General features: G+C 47.7%; 1 protein-coding gene across 2 annotated transcripts in view; it reads left to right on the forward strand.

The window, feature by feature from the left end:
- The window catches only part of TTLL4 (tubulin tyrosine ligase like 4), a 33,387-nt gene extending 16,137 nt beyond the window's left edge, over positions 1–17,250 (forward strand). The window contains exons 2-19 of one of the 2 annotated variants that reach the window (XM_052659953.1): positions 238–1,822; positions 2,705–2,814; positions 3,348–3,411; positions 7,153–7,274; positions 7,723–7,833; positions 8,196–8,272; positions 8,961–9,152; positions 9,254–9,336; positions 9,570–9,698; positions 11,055–11,177; positions 11,475–11,573; positions 11,899–12,033; positions 12,472–12,609; positions 13,890–13,992; positions 14,748–14,958; positions 15,270–15,424; positions 15,820–15,905; positions 16,240–17,250. In XM_052659953.1, the coding sequence (XP_052515913.1) occupies positions 336–1,822; positions 2,705–2,814; positions 3,348–3,411; positions 7,153–7,274; positions 7,723–7,833; positions 8,196–8,272; positions 8,961–9,152; positions 9,254–9,336; positions 9,570–9,698; positions 11,055–11,177; positions 11,475–11,573; positions 11,899–12,033; positions 12,472–12,609; positions 13,890–13,992; positions 14,748–14,958; positions 15,270–15,424; positions 15,820–15,905; positions 16,240–16,498 (3,684 nt within the window). In that variant the 5' untranslated portion in view covers positions 238–335 and the 3' untranslated portion in view covers positions 16,499–17,250. The remainder of the gene's footprint in view (positions 1–237; positions 1,823–2,704; positions 2,815–3,347; positions 3,412–7,152; positions 7,275–7,722; positions 7,834–8,195; positions 8,273–8,960; positions 9,153–9,253; positions 9,337–9,569; positions 9,699–11,054; positions 11,178–11,474; positions 11,574–11,898; positions 12,034–12,471; positions 12,610–13,889; positions 13,993–14,747; positions 14,959–15,269; positions 15,425–15,819; positions 15,906–16,239) is intronic. The other variant, XM_052659959.1, reaches the window with a different exon arrangement.
- The last annotated feature ends 612 nt before the right edge of the window (positions 17,251–17,862 follow it).

Below are 17,862 nucleotides of genomic sequence, written 5' to 3' on the forward strand. Positions count from 1 at the left end.
CTGTGGCAATTTAACATTCTAGTCCTTGATGAAACCAGCTCATCAAGGCATGAGGACAGCAGGAAGTCCATGGAGAACACCCTCAAAATCTAGTGTTCTTCTCCCAGGGCCCCGAATGATGACTGAGACTGGTTGCCCAAGAAGTGCTAAAGTAGGGCTCTTGCTTGCCAGGGTACCACTGTAGCCTTGTGTCTGTCCTGGGACTGGAACATTCCCAGCTGTCTCTCTCCTCTTCAGGCTGACGGACTTCAAGGATGCAGCTGCTACTGCTGGAGGCACCTGGCACCTCACCTGAGCCGGGCCATGAGGCCATGTGGCCATGATGTGGGCTCCTCATGGCCTCAGCAAGAACAGAGCACTACGATATCAGCCTCCGCCGGGGACACAGCTTGAAGCAGAGTGGGCCCGCAGGCACAGCGCCTACCCCGTCACCTGAGAAACCCTCCGAGGGCAAAGTCTGGGCTCAGGCTCATCAGCAGGTGAAGCCAATCTGGCGGCTGGAGAAGAAACACGTGGGGACACTTTCAGCAGGGTTGGGCCCGGGCCTCTTGGGTGCACCCCCGCAGCCAGCGTACTTCTTTTGCCCCAGCTCTCTATGTAGCTCCGGGACCGCGGCTGTCACTGCGGGCCACAGCAAGTGCTGTTACCTGCACTCCCTCCCAGACCTGTTCAGCAGCACCCTGCTGTACCGCCGCTCCAACTACAGGCACAAAGCATACCAGCAGCTGGAGTCTTTCTGCTTGCGTTCAAGCCCGTCAGAAAAAAGACCTTTCTCTCTCCCTCAAAAGAGGCTCCCCGTCAGACTCACTGCCAACAAGGCCACATCTTCCAAGCTCATCCCCATGGCATCCTCATCCATGGAACCATACTCCTCACTGGGAGCGGCCGGGGAAAGTCTTTCAGGGAGGAACCTGGCCTCTGCCATCTCAGGGAAGACCCCATCTCCACTCTCCTCTTCTTCATCTTCCTACAAACCCATGCTGAACAACAACTCCTTCATGCAGCCAAATAGCACTAAAGTGCCTTTATCGCAGGCCACAGAGGGCCTGAAGCCAGTATCCTCACCCAAGGTCCAGCTCATCTCCTGGCATCACTCAGGGGGCACTGGAGACTGTGCGTCCCAGCCTGTTGAGCGCAAGGCGCCCAAGAGCAGTGGCCCTGCCCTAGACGACACCCCTGCCCACAGCACGCTGTCTACCCCCAGCTCCTTGGACACCTCCATCACCAGTGTTGCCTCTTCCCTCTACAACCGGAGTAACTTAGTCACCAGGACTGAGTCACATCCCTACGGCCTGGATGGTGACCCTGTTTCCCAGACTCTGACTAAGGAGGTTCGGTTCACTGAGGCTGTGAGGAAGCTGACTGCAAGAGGCCTTGAGAAGAAACCAAGGCAAGGCTACCATTTTGAACAGACTTACTTCATGAACCCCAGCTTGCAGTGGGATCTCCTCAACCAGAACAGGCGGTGGAAACCTCCTGTGGCCGGCCAGCAGGTCCCTCAGGAGGACACTGGAGCAGACAACAGGGTCCTCCCTGCAGTCTCAGACCCTGGGGGCTTGGACAGTGCAGTCTTCTGTACCAAACGCATCAGCATTCACCTCCTTGCCTCACATACCAACGGGCTCAGCTATAGCCCTGCCTGCGAATCTGCGATCGATTCCTCACTTCTTGGAGAAGGCAAGACTCCAGTTCTGCCTTCTCCACCTCAGTCCCTTGGTGTAGCAGAGGTGGCCACCCGCCTCTCTTCCATCCATCTGGGCAAACTTGGGAGAGAAGGGCCTAAGGAAGCCAGGGAGCTGAACTCACCTCCTCGGACTGTTGGGTAAGTGAAGAAAGTGTTTGGTCCATTTAAAGTAGTAGAATGTATACACACCTGGTGACACTGACCCTGTGTCTCTGAAGGTTGGTTTTTATTTTTTAAGTGCCCTGGAATGTTGGTTTTCACTTTAGGGCAGAGGTTGACAAGCTGCACCTTTCAGGGCAAATCCTGCCCTCTGCCTGCTTTTGTAAATAAGGCTTTATTGAAATGCAGCCTTATTCGTTTACTACTGTCTGTGGCTGCTCTCTTATTTTAATGATAGGGTTGCACAGTTGCGACAGACTGAATGACCCACAAAACTGAAAATATTTACTCTCTGGTCCTTTAGAGGAAGAGCTTGCTAAGCCCTGCTTTAGGTTATAACCAGGGAAAAATAAGAATTTCAAGCATCATGTGTTGGGGACTGTGATTTCTCTGCTTAATTCCAAACCAAATCAGGTTCTCAGTCATTCCTGGTATGACAGCTGTTTCAGAATTAGGACACACACTTAATTGGCCTCTTGTGCCTTGTTATTTCTCTGGAACCATGGTCCACCAAGGCCTTTTCTGAGTTCCTAGAGAGAGGTCCAGGGACCTTTGATGTCTGTTACCACCCATTGACTGATGGTGTTTTATATTCAGAACTTTGTATTTATATGCTATGAGGTACTTCAAGGAAAATGGAAGGCAGAGTACCTCTTTGCAGAGTTGGAGATGTGGGGTTGAGGAACTGTGGCCAGGCCAAAGCTCTTGAGAGCAAGAGGAGTGGGTTGTAAGGCCCAGGCAAGGGCCAGCAGACTGGTGACTAGGGAAGAGATGAACACTGGGAAATGATGAAGGAAGGAGAATCCAGCGTGACCTCTCTTACGGAGCTGGCTGAGCTGGGGGCATGATTCTTTCTTACAGTTCAGCTATTGACCTCCAGCTAGACCCAGTTGAAACGGAAGATCTGGAAGAAGAACTACTAGATGGTTTGGAAGACTGCTGCAGCCAGGATGAGAACGAAGAGGAGGAGGGTGAGTAGAGGACTCTCTCGCCTCCAGTAGCACCCCACTCCAGTACTCCTGCCTCGAAAATCCCATGGACAGAGGAGCCTGGAAGGCTGCAGTCCATGGGGTCACTGAGGGTCGGACACGACTGAGTGACTTCACTTTCACTTTTCACTTTCATGCATTGGAGAAGGAAACGGCAACCCACTTCAGTGTTCTTGCCTGGAGAATCCCAGGGACGGGGGAGCAGCAGCAGCTCTGGAAGGGGGGCTAACGATTATATACCAGCTCCTCGACTCACTTTTTCACCTGCATTTATCATTCACCTTGGGGGTCTGAGGGTGGGAGTGGCTTTGGGGGGGCTTGTTCTCTAGTCCCCTGTCCCCCGAGTCTTGCCTTCTCCCTGCAGCTGTTGAGCTCAGGGGAGGCGGTGCAAGGCAGTAATGGGTGCTTGTGGCTCTTCAAGAAGGCTGAGCCAGGATGTCCGAGGAAGAGCCACCTGGGCTTGGTGACTGAGTGGCAGCCTCTCCCACCTGGGCCATCTCTGTTCTTCCCCCTAGGAGACTCAGAGTGCTCCTCGTGCAGTGCTGTCTCCCCCAGCGAGTCGGTAGCAGTGATCTCTCGGTGAGTCCTGACTGTGTAGGTTGTTGGCAGACACTCATTTACCATCTCTTGAGGATTATAAAGGGATGAATCACCCAAGTTATTAATTAATGGCCCTGTTAACCCTACTTCACTTTGGCCAAATTTTTAGAGTAAGGACTTTAGTTTTCAAACAGGAATCAGTGGGAGGCAACAGAAGTGTATTTTATCAGCTGAGCTTAAAATCAGTACTGTGTTTCTTGCGCTGCAATTTAGTCTTTAGGCTCCAAGAAATTGTTCAAGTAAAAAGCAAATAATCTCAAGAAGTAGTTAGAAAATTAATAACTAATTTCACAAAGAGAGTTTGAGGTAGATTCTTAGTTAGTCTGCACACGTGAGGATATTTGCCACCTTGCATTTTAAATGTGTCCCCAAGTCAGAAACAGTTCTGAGATAGATAATATCACTAATTGGAGCTTTTTTTCAGTGCTCTTTTGCTCCCTTTGGAAGTTGGTTTTATAAGACTAAAGTTGACCTTAGTAATAAATTGAATTTAAAATTCTCTAGCTATAATCTAGAGTATTTTATTGACTGCCCTTCATGGAATCTGAGTGATACCCATCTCTACCTAGGAAACTGAGAAGTCCGTCTCTTAATGTAGACCTTTCTTTTGTAGAACAGATAATTGTAGAATGGTGCATAACTAAGATGTGGAATCGGGGGAGGAAGGAACACAGGACTAAGAGGAAATTACTGTAAATGAGGACATGTCTTTATGCTAAAGAGTTTTAGAACTTGCTTACAGATCATATAGACCACCTCTCTGGGTAGAAAGTTAACATTCTTCAGTATAATCTTCCTTGTTCCCTTCATCACTTCCAACCTTGTCTCAATATGAGGCTCTTATCTTCATTAATTATTTTTAGATATTAAAAAGAACCCTCACAAAGTATCAACCATTAAAGTTTTTTTCTTTTGAAAAATAACTTCTACTGAAAGTGTTAAAAAAACAAAGTTCCTATTCTAATTTTAATTCTAATCTGGCTATACATGTCAAGGCTTGCCTAGCATGTGGAGCAGCCAAACTCTGATTGCTTTCCTTTGTGTTGGCTCTGCCTTAGATGAAGCTAAGAGGAAGAGTTATTCTCATCTAAGATTAGTATGGACTAGGCAGGCTGCATCTGTGACTGTGATGGTGGCTGCAGCTGTCCCAGTTTTAGAGTTCCAAACCAGCAAGGTAGAGAGAGTTGTTTAGAAAATGGAGAGACAGAATAGGGACTTTCTGTGAAGGCTGGTAGAAATCCTGTCATAGGTATCCTGAATCTGGTGCATAAATTCTGTTACTTTAAGCCTAACCCATTGCTCTTTCAGATAAGCAAATCTACTCCTGGCCATATATATTAGATGCTGACCAAGGACTTCCACTCGCTCAAAGAGAAACACATTTAACATTTAATTGACTTGGAGCCTCTTTTCCACACTTCTAGGTTTGTCTTCAGGCCTAGTTCAAGACAGCTGCACAGCCCTTTGTTTAACCTTTCTGATTTTTAAGATAAAATTCACAAAAGGTGTTTGTTAATTCTATGTTCATTAATTAATTTTTACAGAATGTACAGTCTATATGAGGCTTAAAACATGAGGTCAAGCAAATGGAGGTTGAAGAATTTTAAACCACTTTGCATTTTAACTAAAATCAGGCATCTTTTTGGATTGCTGAAATCTTATTTTTTCCCAATTATGAAAGATTTATTTATTTATTATAGAAAATTTTGCAGTCACAGAAAAATAATTGAAAACACTACCTGTTTCCTCTGTCCAGCAATAGTATATTACTTTTCCTGTTGAATATTCTTTTTCTAAGAATCATGTGAATTTAGAGATAGCATTGGTCAAGTTCAGCCTCTGTTTTTTCAGATATGAAAATTGAGGAACAGGGAAATTAAGTAACTATTTGCAAGGTCAAGGTTTTTAGCACTGCTAGACCAAAAGTGATGCCTTTTGAGGTTAAGTTCAGTACTCTTGAGAGGCAGCTAACAAAGATTTTCTTTTTTTTTAATTAAACTTTTGATTTTGAAACATTTGTAGATTTTCATGCAGTTTTAAGAAATAATACAGAGATTCCCTGAATTCTTTACCCAGTGTCCCCCATGGTAACATCTTACACAGCCTTAGTACAATATAATGTAACCAAGACATTAAGTTAGTGAAGATGTGAACATTTCTGTCACTGCAAGAATGCCTCCTGTTGCCCTGAGAGCCGCGCCTACTTTCCTCCTACTCTCATCCTGAGAGCCGTGCCTACTTTCCTCCTACTCTCATCCCCTTCTTAACCCTTCATAACCAATAGTTTTGTTGTTCCAGGAATGTTATTAAATGGAATGATAGCCATATGTAGCCTTTTGGGATTGGCTTTTTTCACTCAGCATATTCTGTACAGATTGATCCAAGTTGTTACACGTATCCATAGTTCATTCCTTTATATTGCTGAGTAGTGGCCCATGATATGGATGGACTGCTCATTGTGTACATATTTTTGAATGAACCTTAAGTCTTTATGTCTCTGAGATAAATGCTGGGTTCTATGGTAATTGCACATTTAATTTTTTAAGAAACTGCCAAAGCTATTTTCCAGAGTGGCTATACCATTTTATATTCCTGCTTGTCTTTGTTTTTAAATATGAACTCATTGTTTTTGATTTTCAACAATCTTAAATTCTAATATTCAGTAAATGGAAAGTCTTTAAAGTAAAAAATTTTGGAAATGAGAAATAGAGTTGAATTAATTGGACTTTTTAATTAATTGGAATTAATATTTAACTCAACCCAATAAAATTCATTAAAAATTTCTCAGGTTTGAAACACTGAGGTGTTTTATGTACAGTACCTATTTCTGTTGTGCTGAAAAATAACAGGTAGAGTATCTCTTTATAAACTGAAAATCAATCTTAAATAATAAATATTTGTGGATCACATCAGCCTGATATAGAGGGTCATAACTATCCTCTCCATTTTCAATGTTACCTGAAGAAATTGTCTGGGTCTGTCAGCTTGTATCCAGTAGATAGTCTAGGACTTCCTATTTTGAGGCTCCTTGAGCTAGCCTTGATCAAGACTTTATTGAAATGACAGTAGGGACCCCGTGGCCTACTGCTCCAGATTCCCAGACCTGTCTTACTACCACAGTGTTACATAAAAGTCTGATGTTACGAATGTCTGATGTCTCTGTTTTCAAAACAGAGAAGAGCATTAATCATCCATATATCTTCAGATAAATATAAAATGAGTTAGAAGTAGCACTGCTTCTTTTCTTTCTGTTGCTTTTTTCCCTTTTTCTTTTCAAAAACCTCTTTACCTCTTGGTTCTTTCTGTCTTTTCTGCTTTTCCTCCTCTTTTTTTTAATCCATATCATTCTTTTTGTTTCCTCATCTATTTCTCTTTGTCTTAGCGTAGCATATTCCTCTACTGACATCCACTTAAACTCCTTACTTGCTCTCAGAGCCACTCTTTTCAGGGACCTCCCCAGCCTATAGCTCGTCACAGGAAATTTTAGTTGTATCATAGAATGCAGTATTGGAAAACTTTGTCTTTAGGTGACATTTATGGTGTGATTGTGTATAGGTTAGCCTTAGCATGGATTAATATTTGCAAAGTAATTATTGAGCACTTGTCTCTGTAGAATCGCAGTGTAGAAGACAGCACCCTGAAAGAAACGATGTGTAATAGTAACAGCACTCAAGGTTGTGGCTTTGCCTTTCTCTACCGCATGGCTGTTTTTCATCTTAGGAACTGCATGGAGTTTCTGACCAAACCCCTTTCCAATGAGAAAGTTGTTCGACCAGCCCTCATCTACAGTCTCTTTCCCAACGTGCCCCCCACCATCTATTTTGGCACTCCAGATGAGAGAGGTAAGCCTGGCCGTGCATCTACCTGGAACAGCCCCCGGGAGAAGGATGCTAGTGGAGCTGGCAGTAGGGTGGAAGGGCCTTTCCAGAATGGCTGTGTTGGTGCTTGGTCACCCACCTGGTCCACCAGGCTGATGAGGGGATCTTTATCTGGTCCATCCTTTAGCTGACCCTCTCGGCCCCATAACCTCATGCTTCACTCTTGACCTTTAACCTTGTATCTCTCCCCTTTTCATCCTCCTCTCCTCTCTGTGTTCCTCATTCCTGTGCAGTCCCCTTTCTTCCCTAAAGTGTGCTCCTTTGAAACTCTGACGTGGAATAAGACTTACTGACTTGCCTACAGGGTATGTTGAGCAACAGTGCCACCTCTTACCTCTACTCACCATGACTCTCCTGCTCTTCTCCACACCCTCCCCACCCCACCCCCACTACTGCCCCCTGTTTTCCCCAGTGGAGAAACTTCCCTGGGAGCAGAGGAAGCTGCTCCGGTGGAAGATGAGCACAGTGACCCCCAACATTGTCAAGCAGACCATTGGACGTTCCCACTTCAAGATCAGCAAGAGTGAGTCACTTGCCTTACTTCAAGCCTGTTCTCTGCCTCAGCAGATGGGCCCTGGGCAGGAGGGAACCCCTAGATTAGCTCCTGCTGTGTGAGGACCCTGTCCTGAAGTTTCCAACTTCATAAGAGGACATAGGTCTGAAATCCCTCTGCCTGGAGCCTGTTCCTCAAAATTGGAAGACAGAGGGCCATTGTTCTAGTCCTGACCCCAGGGCCTCATGTAGGACAGCTCCATGGCAACTCATAGAAAACCGGGGCTGGGAGCTATGCCCAGGCTCTGGTGGTATTTCTGGGGCCTCTGAGCCACTCTCTGTCCCAGGGACCGAGCTGCTAGCAAGACTGACTTCCTGATGTGCCTTCTATAGGGAATGATGACTGGCTGGGCTGCTGGGGTCACCACATGAAGTCTCCTAGCTTCCGATCCATTCAGGAGCATCAGAAGGTAGGTGCCTTTTCTGAGCTGCTCTTCCCCTGGACTTGGGCAAGGAAAGGTTGGTAGTAGAAGTAGGGAAGAGAAGGATGACCATAGAGAAGTCAGGAGGGCTCAGAGGGTGGAGAAAGTATGGGAGGTGGGTGCTGTGTGAGCCCCCAGTGGATCGTGCACACCTAGTAGGTCAGCTACAGTATCTTGGACAGATACAGCATCTAAGACACTTTTTCTCTGGTGTATCTTGAGACTCAGTGTCTGTTTTCAGTTTATCATTTTTTCCTCTAACCACTGTACATTGCCTCTGTTTGTCCAAGCTGAATATGTGTAAAGAGGTCTCATTTAGAATGAATAGTCAGTCCCTTTTCCCCAGGAAAGCCAGGTGCTTTTCTTTGTCCTAGAGGCATGGAAAAAGACTTAACAGGTTTTTCTTTACTTTTACGGTGAATGTTATGTCTGTCTTAGTTACTCTTCTACATCGTGAACTATTGACCCCTAAAGGGCACTACGTTGTGTTGTGTTATGTTTGTGTTTTAATAATTTTTTTGGTGGATGCTCAGCGCGGGATACTTAAGGACCTTTAGACAGTGACAGTCAGATGGAACAGGAGCTTCGAATATTGGAATGGTGTAGTGAGTCTTGCTGTCTTGTGGTCTCACATGGCCCTGTCTCTCCCTGCTCCCACCCTCTGTCCCCTCTGCAGCTAAACCACTTCCCAGGTTCATTCCAGATTGGGCGCAAGGACCGACTGTGGCGGAACCTGTCCCGCATGCAGAGCCGCTTTGGCAAGAAGGAGTTCAGTTTCTTCCCCCAGTCCTTTATCCTGCCCCAGGATGCCAAGCTCCTGCGCAAAGCCTGGGAGAGCAGCAGCCGCCAGAAGTGGATTGTTAAACCAGTGAGTGGTGCTGGTGGGTGGCAGGCAGGGCCCGAGTGGGAGCGCCAGAGTATCGGGCCAGGTAGACAAATCCTCTCCTCTCTTCTCCACTCGACCTCTAGCCAGCGTCTGCTCGAGGAATCGGCATCCAGGTCATTCACAAATGGAGTCAGCTCCCCAAGAGGAGGCCCCTTCTGGTACAGAGGTGAGCCTGTCTCCAGCTGAGACCCCGCTCCCTGCTTCCCACCTCTTCCGCCTCGGAGGGCCCCTTTTCACCATGTTTTTTTGTCCTTTGTCCTCCCAGCCAAAGACCTTCCTCAGCCCACTCTTTAAAGGTCTTTATCCTGGGAACCATTAGCTGGCTTTTGCCGTGGCTCAGTTACCTACCAAGCCCTGTCTCATCTGTCCTGTCCCTGAAGCTGGCCTTTCTCTGTGTAGGTATCTCCACAAACCCTACCTCATCAGTGGCAGCAAGTTCGATCTGCGGATCTATGTTTACGTCACCTCCTACGATCCTCTACGGATTTACCTCTTTTCAGATGGGCTCGTCCGCTTTGCCAGTTGCAAGTATGTGGTGGTGGTGGGGGCTCACCCTGACAGCCTAGGGAATTTGCTTTCCCTCCAGGGAGGGAAGCTGAAGGACACCAAACAGGAAAATAGCCAATGTTTTGGTAGTTTTTGTTAGCAAAGGAGAAGGTGGAGTGCCTTTGGGAAAACCTTGTCTTCCTTTTCTCCCGTGTGATAGCTTTAATTGTACATCAAACGCTTCTGACACCACCTATAACCAGATGGTGGGTTTTTTTCTCCTCACACAAAGCATTTCTATACAAAACCAACTGGCTGTCCTGCAGTTGAACTCAATTCTGACATGTCTATCTGGGGACATCATCAGATCCCATGGGTCAAAGGCTGAGTCTCACCAACCTGCGCCTCCCTCCACCACTTGTGATGCCAGTCACAAGTGCGGGTGGCTGCCTGTGCGTCTCACCAGTGGGCTATAAATCAGAGGTTCCCGTGACCCCCTCCTCAGGGCTGGGGGTATCAGTTTGGTTAATTTTCTAGAGCAGCTCACAGAACTCAAGAAAACACTTTGCTTATACTTATTGATTTATGAAAAGTGGATGTGATAAAGGATACAGAACAGGGGGATGGAAGAGTTGCACGGGGCAAGGTGTGTGAGGAGAGGCACCAAGCTTCCATGCCCTTTCTGGGAGGGCCGCTCTCCCAGCATCTCCACAGGTTCACCTACCTGGAAGCTCTCATATTTGGGGAATTTTTACAGAGGTTTCAGCACTTAGGCTTGATTGATCATTAGCTCCATTTTCAGCCCTTCTCCCTTTTTTAAGATAATGGGAGTTGGGTGGGGGGAGCTGAAAATTCCAAGCATCTAATTATGTCTTGGCCTTTCTAGTGACTGGCTGTCATCCAGGAGCCATCAGGAGCTCACCCAGTGTCGCCTCGTTAGAACAAAAGATGCTCCTATTACCCAGGAAATTATAAGGGTTTCAGCAGCTCTGTGTCAGGAACTGGGGTCAAAACACCAAATCTGAGAACAAAGTTGCTCCTTATACTTGTATCACTTAGAAATCTACAAAGATTTCAGGAGCTCTGTGTCTGGGTGTGGGGGCAGGGTCCAATATATACATATTTATTATTATAAATCACAGTATTACATGCAGAATGGGAAATAAGGGGGTTCTCTACATTACTAAACAGGGAGGGTCTTTCTACAGACTGAGGTAGGATAAAATAGGAGATGAGTTTAGCTGTAGGGTTCTAGAAACCTTACCTGCAGATGTGCTTCTCAGACTCTTGCATCCACAAAGATCTATCCACTTACCTGCTCAGGATCTGGAGAAATGTTTGGACCATTATCCATCTGCTGTATCTCCATCTCCCCTCTGCCTTTCCTCTCACTTGCAGGTATTCCCCTTCCATGAAGAGCCTTGGCAACAAATTCATGCACCTGACCAACTACAGTGTCAATAAAAAGAATGCTGAGTACCAGGCCAATGAAGATGAAACAGCCTGCCAGGGCCACAAATGGTACCTAGACAGTGTCCCCATCAAGTGGAGGCCTGGAGGAATACAGGGTTCTAGGGTTTGGGGAGGTTTCAGGGGAGTGGTGAATGGAGGAGTAATATAAGACCCAGAGATTATATAAATACTTGGCAATTCAGAATTGGTGTGTTTGTATCCAAACTCCTCTCTGTCCTAATTCAAAACATAAAAAGAAGACATATGAAGAAGATACCTTTGGGCTTCTACTCCTTTTTCTTCCTCTTGGCTGATCATTCATAGATTCTAACCCTAAATACTCCCTTCTTCTCCCCTGCCTCACAGGGCACTGAAGGCTTTATGGAGCTACCTGAGCCAGAAGGGAGTCAACAGTGATGCCATCTGGGAGAAGATAAAGGATGTTGTTGTCAAAACCATCATCTCGTGAGTCACACTGCCACCCTGGGTGTGGGGCCTGCCACCAAATCCTGTTTTTCTCGTGGGCCTCCACGCTGCTGTTCTCTAGACTGTAGACCATGCTGTGTTTCCGTTTCTGAGGACAGGGTTTAGGAAGGAATAGAGAAGACTTAAATCCTACTCTACTGAACTACATCCCCAGAAGCTGGCTCCAGGTTGCAGGCATCTCTAGAGCTGCTTTTCTTGGGTGGCTTCCTTTTTCCCATCTCTGAGCCACTCCATGGGCCTAGGCAGCTCTAGGCAGGGTCTTTGGGAGGAGCTGAACTGAATACTTTATCCTCCCTGGGACCAGGTCAGAACCCTATGTGACCAGCCTGCTGAAGATGTACGTGCGGCGGCCTTACAGCTGCCACGAGCTCTTTGGTTTCGATGTCATGCTGGATGAGAAACTCAAGCCTTGGGTTCTAGAAGTGAACATCTCCCCCAGGTAGGTGTTCTCAGGGCACGCAATAGGAGCCTTTTCTTGGCCTCCTGATCCTATTTCTGCTCCAGTCTTGCTGATTTGGGGAAGACCTTTCCTTCCCTAAATCCCTTCATAGTTAGTTTACCGTTTACTGTTTGTTTGTTCTTGCCATCATCTCAAGGTTTTCTGATACTGGAGACAGGCTGTTAAAAGTTGCTCTTTTAAACTTGATACCTACTGCATGCTTTTCCTCTAGCAAACCAAAGTCACAGGCAGGAGCCTCCCTGAGTGAGGTTATTATTCACTATCTGTGGGGCAGGAAGACCCCCACGATGGTCATGAGTTTGGATGTAAATGCGGCTGGTGTTGACTTGGACATGTCAGTTTTAGCGTCTGGAAACAGTTGGACTGGAAACAGTTTTAGTGTCTGCTTGTAGCACTCTTTGCATGTTTTCCTCAAAGCCTCCACTCCAACTCTCCGCTGGACATCAGCATCAAAGGCCAGATGATCCGTGACCTTCTGAACCTGGCGGGCTTTGTTCTGCCCAATGCAGATGATATCGCTTCCAGCTCCAGCAGCTCCAGCAGCTCCACCACCAGGTCAGCCTCCTTGCTTGTCTGACTCTGGGACGGGATGGCGTCTGGGTGTTCCCTCCTACTTGGTCTCCCTTGCTGCTCCATCTCCCACTGCAATATATCCACACACCACTGCCATGTCAGTGTTCCTAAAGGCATGTTTGGTTAATTGCTCCCCTGCCGAGGAATCCCTACAGGGCCTAGGAACCAGCTTTAAATTCCTCGAGCAGACAGTCAAGGCCCTAGCCAGTTTTTCCCAGGCACCCCACCCTTTACTCCTCTTCCCAGCTCATGTGCTCTGACAAACTGGATCACTCTTAGAACCTCAGGGTTGGAAGGATCCTTAAGGATTAGTTAGTCCAGTCTCCTCTCTGAATCGTGTGCTGCCTCTCATTGTTCCCCTATGGTGTCCCCTCCTCTGCTCGTGGGGTTCCTTCCTCCTGAAATTCCACTCAGCAAGACCTCCCTGTTTTGACCTCACCCATCCATCCAAGCCTAGCTGAAGGCAACCTCTTCATGAAACCAGCTCAGTGTGTGCTCTCCTTCACACCCTCAAAGCACTCAAAACCACACTTGAGGAAAGGGAGCTAATATTTAGTTGGTATCTCCTCTGTGTACAGAAAAGCCTAAAGTTTCTCTCCAAAGTAGCCCATGAAGTTGGTATTAGTATCCTCAGTTTACAGATGAGGAAACTGAAAAATCACTGGGATTAAGTGATCCATCCAAGGTCATTCATCTGCAGAGCTATAGAGCTGGGCTTCAAATTCTAATTTGTAGCAACAAGACTTGTTTTCCGCATTGTACCTTAATAGTTTTAGACTTGGCTCTGTGCTGTAGTTGTTGTTTGATCCCGGGCCACCCTGTGAGCTCCTTGGAGGCCGTCTTTGTGTCTGTCAGTAGTAATTGTAGTAATGTGAAGTAAGGGGCCGGGCGTCAGGGAGCTTATCCAGGATCATACAGCCAGTAGGGCCAAGCTGGGTATTTAGTAAAGTGTTCACTCAGTTAAACTACACTGAAGTATACAGTGATTATTCCACGGTCTTTTTTTTTTCTTTCCATTTAAATAAATCTTAAAGAGGATGCTTGGTACCCTTTTAGTTCTTTCGTGGTTCTTGATCTTTGACTCTTGGGCTATTTGAGTGTAGTGCACTGCAGTCTGATCTACTCCAGTAACAAACTTCTGTCCATCCTCTTTCTCTTCTCCTGAGGAGGGTGTCTTTCTAGGCTGAACCTTCTCTCTACATGTCCTCAGGATGTGAAGCTGCTGACTTTACCCCTTGCCCCCTTCCCTCCCCCTGCCTTAGCCTGCCCAGCTCTCCCAGGGACAGATGTCGAGTGGCCCCAGAGTACTTCACTGCACAGAAGATGAAGAAAGCCTATTACCTGACCCAGAAAATTCCTGATCAGGTAGGAGACTGCCTTTACCACAGTGCCAGCAGAAAGCTTCCCTCGTTAAACCCATGGGGCCCCGAGGCAAACAGCTCTTCATCCCTCTCAGGCAGGATTTCTTACATACCCACGTTCAGGGATTTGCTGGCATGTATGTCACTAGAGGGGACTACCTTGGTGGCTCAGATGGTAAAGCGTCTGCCTACAATGTGGGAGACCTGGGTTTGATCCATAGGTCAGGAAGATCCCCTGGAGAAGGAAATGGCAATTAGAGGAGAGAGCTGATGGCCTTTAGTATTTGTTCAACAACCAGTGTTCTTAGCAAAATACTATACCAGTCCACCCTTCTTGTAGAGCTGTTGACCCTTTGGGTTTCTTTCCCAGAGGGGCACTGAGCTCCTGGAAGGCTTAACTTTCTCAGAGCAGATAAGGGAGTCTGACAGAAGGATGGCAGACATAAGGCTGTGGCCAGATCTGAGTTGCTGGATTCTGATCTTGACTTCATCCAACAAATCATTTAACGTCTTGCCCCCTGGCTCTCCTCACCCCTGCCAAGAATCTCTTCATCCTCTGAATAAGCTCAATAGATTTGGGAATAGATGAGGTCCAAAGCTAGCCATCTCAGCCTGCCCTAGTGGTCTTTGGAAAGTCCCGGAGCCTTAGGACCCTGAAGCCATGCTCCCCACCCCCAGTTTCTTCATTCTCTGCCTCTGGCTTACGTGCTTTGCCGCCCCTTTCCCCCCCACCCCCCCTCCCTTGTCTTTGGGCCATAGGACTTCTACGCATCTGTGCTGGATGTCCTGACACCAGATGATGTTCGGGTTCTAGTCGAGATGGAGGATGAGTTTTCTCGCCGTGGTCAATTCGAACGCATTTTCCCATCTCGAATCTCTTCTCGCTATCTCCGCTTTTTTGAGCAGCCACGATATTTCAACATTCTCACCACCCAGTGGGAACAGAAGTACCATGGCAACAAGCTCAAAGGTGATGTGTCTTCCCTGCCCCCAGGAGGCCATGTTTAATGAAAGATTAAATCCCAGTAGACCAAGAAACAGGCCTCCGGCAAGAAGAATAGGCCAGTTGATTCCACCTTTTTTTTTTTAAGATGACTCTTTTATTAATTAATTATTTTGGCTACACTGGGTCTTCACTGCTGTGGATGGAATTTCTCTAGTTTTGTGACAAGCAGGCTCTAGGGCCTAGGCTCAGTAGTTGTGATGCATGGGCTTAGTTGTCCCACAGTATGTGGGAGCTTCCCAAACTGGGGTTCAAACCTGTGTCTCCTGCATCAACAGGCAGATTCTTAGTCACTGGACCACCAGGGAAGTCCGATTCCGATTCCATCCTCTTGAGTCCCACCCTTGTTAATCTCATCCTAGGAGTAGATCTGCTTCGGAGTTGGTGCTACAAAGGGTTCCACACAGGAACCATCTCTGATTCTGCTCCAGTGGTGAGTGATGCTGCCAGGATACAGGGGACGGCCCTGCCTCAGCTCCTCCCTCTCCTGCCCTAAGCATTCAGCCTGGGTTGGGTGCGGGTCCATACCCTCTCACTTCTTCCTAGGGTTCCGCAGGCCTCTGTGTCTCAGGACCCTTCCCTTTCAAGGGATACTTGCCTCCGGCATTCCCTGGATGCCTTTCTTTCAAGGATCAAAAGTGCTTTGTAGGCCTCACCTTCTTGTCTGAATCAGGAGGGGGCCAAGACTTACTCTCCCCAACATGGGATCATTCTGGCAGGGTCGCCCTTTAGTCACTCCAAGGTGGAGCTGGGAAAGAGGCCTAAGACCCAGACTCTCCCCTGATCTTGACCTAGCCCTTTTGGCGTCATTGCTTCCTTTGCTTCCAGTGGACTCTCCCGGCCTCAGTTCTGACTGTCCCAAAGGCTGATGTGACACTCAGTGCTTTCTCCAAGCAGGAGACTGTCAAGCTGAGGTGAGTGCTGCCTGGACAAGGGAAGGGTGCTGGGGGTGAATTCAGGGAGTTTCCTTCCTTCCTCTCTTCCCAGATTCTGATGAGATCAGTATTCTCCAGTTGGGGGTTGGTGGGACTATCAGAATACTCTGTCACAGCCTCCTCTTCCAGGTGGCTTTTGGTATGCCTGGTAAAGCTGAGCTGGAGCACAGACTCATCCCCAGAAGCAGCCATTTTCAGCCATACTGCAATGAATACTGTGAATGCCTGCTCTGTACTCCAAAGGGAGCAGACTGTGGGTTAAAGTCTCAGTTACACAGAGTCTCAGCCATTTCTTTCCTCCTGTTCCCTTCAGAAAACATGGCTCCACCGAGCAAAATATACCGCTGTCTGAAGATGGGACCATGCCCAAGCTGAAGAAGACCCAAGCTGGCCTTTCCCCTCCTCCCAGGAAACTCAGTTCCTCAGAGGACAGTGAGGACACCAGCAAAGAGCCCAGCCTCTCCACCCAGTTGTTACCTGTGATCAAGTACTCTGGGCAGACTTCAAGACTCTCTGCTTCCACCAGCTCCCAGTCAGCTGGTGGCTCCCTCCTGGCTGCTGTGAGCCTGTGACAGGCCTCTCTCCACTAGCCTGCCCAGGCATACCAGTGTCAGCTACCTCACGGGAACCGGCCGGCCGGCCAGCCTGAGCCCCGACCCCCTCCACTCTGCCCCTCCTCAGAGTATTTTTTGAAGTGGTTGAATTGTAGAGATGGGTATTCGGCGGGCTGGAGGGGTGGTTGGGAGGGGGAGAAGGTGAGACAGGTTCACTGGCTGGCACCTCATATCTCAGCAGAGAAGCTAATGATGGCTACTCAGCCTTATAAAGCAGGGTTTGGTTTCTACCTTCAGAGAGCCATGTGTGGTTTGTTTTGGTGCAGTGGTTTTGGTCAAGAGGAGAAGGCATATCGAACATATTTGGGCCTGAAGTCCCTTGCTCTCTATATAATTGAAGAGGTTCCTCTGAGGGTCCTTATTTCCTCAGGTCTCACCCTCTCCCCTTCCCAACCCCTATCCTGAGGAGTCACTTTCAGAAACCTTCAGACTTCCTCAGTACTTGGGCAAACAGAGACCATGACATGCAGAACCAGTTTCCTATCATCCTTGTTTTGGGGGCATCACCACCTCAGACCATTTTTCCTTTCATGTACCCACCCAGCCAGTAGCCTTTGGTCTTCCTGCTTTGACCTCACATCACTACTTGTTCAGCTTTCTAGACTTCCCTGTCAAGGATGTTACCTCTTCAGCTCTTAGCTTTCTGTGAGGTGAGAGCTTCTGTGAACTTTGTGAATTTCTCATGGCTGCAGTAAAGGAGCCCAGATAATCCCAAGAGAAGGGTGGAGGAGCTGATGTTCCCCCTTCACTCTGGTGATCGAGGTCTGGCTCACAGGTCTCTGGGGCATGAGGACTCTGGTGGCCTGGCTGGCAGGTTTCAGAAACAGCCACCCCTGTAGCATGGCCTTCCAGTCAGGCTCCTGGCTAAACTCTTACACGCTGAACTGGATCTACCTCCTGCCCCAAGACTCAGCCAGTAGTGAGTGTTCAATAAATGTTGTTCACGTGAACTGGAGATCTCCCAGGATGCGAACACCTAAAGAAGTTCTCCTCCTGCCTGGGCTGAAGTGCTGCCCAGGGGGAAGCCAAGGTGGGAGAGTTTGGACCAGAAAGTTTGTTTTCACTTGAACTATGCGCCTCCTTAAATTGACACTTCCTGGTTGCCTCTCGGCCCCCTCCCCAGCCCTACAGTCCCTTCTTACTTCAGTTTATTTTTGTCCCAGCAGGGCCCAACAAGAAGCCACTTGGTCCCTTGATTCTGATACCCAGGTTTTCCCTTTAGTGCATCAGGCAGGAAGCTCTGCTCACGGTCTGACCCCAGACTGTGTACAAGGCTTTCTCTGCCTTTGTTCTTGAGCTTTGGAAAGATAGCCTGCTCCATT

Source organism: Budorcas taxicolor, chromosome 2 (genome assembly GCF_023091745.1).
Source record: "Budorcas taxicolor isolate Tak-1 chromosome 2, Takin1.1, whole genome shotgun sequence".
NCBI classification, from domain to species: domain Eukaryota; kingdom Metazoa; phylum Chordata; class Mammalia; order Artiodactyla; family Bovidae; genus Budorcas; species Budorcas taxicolor.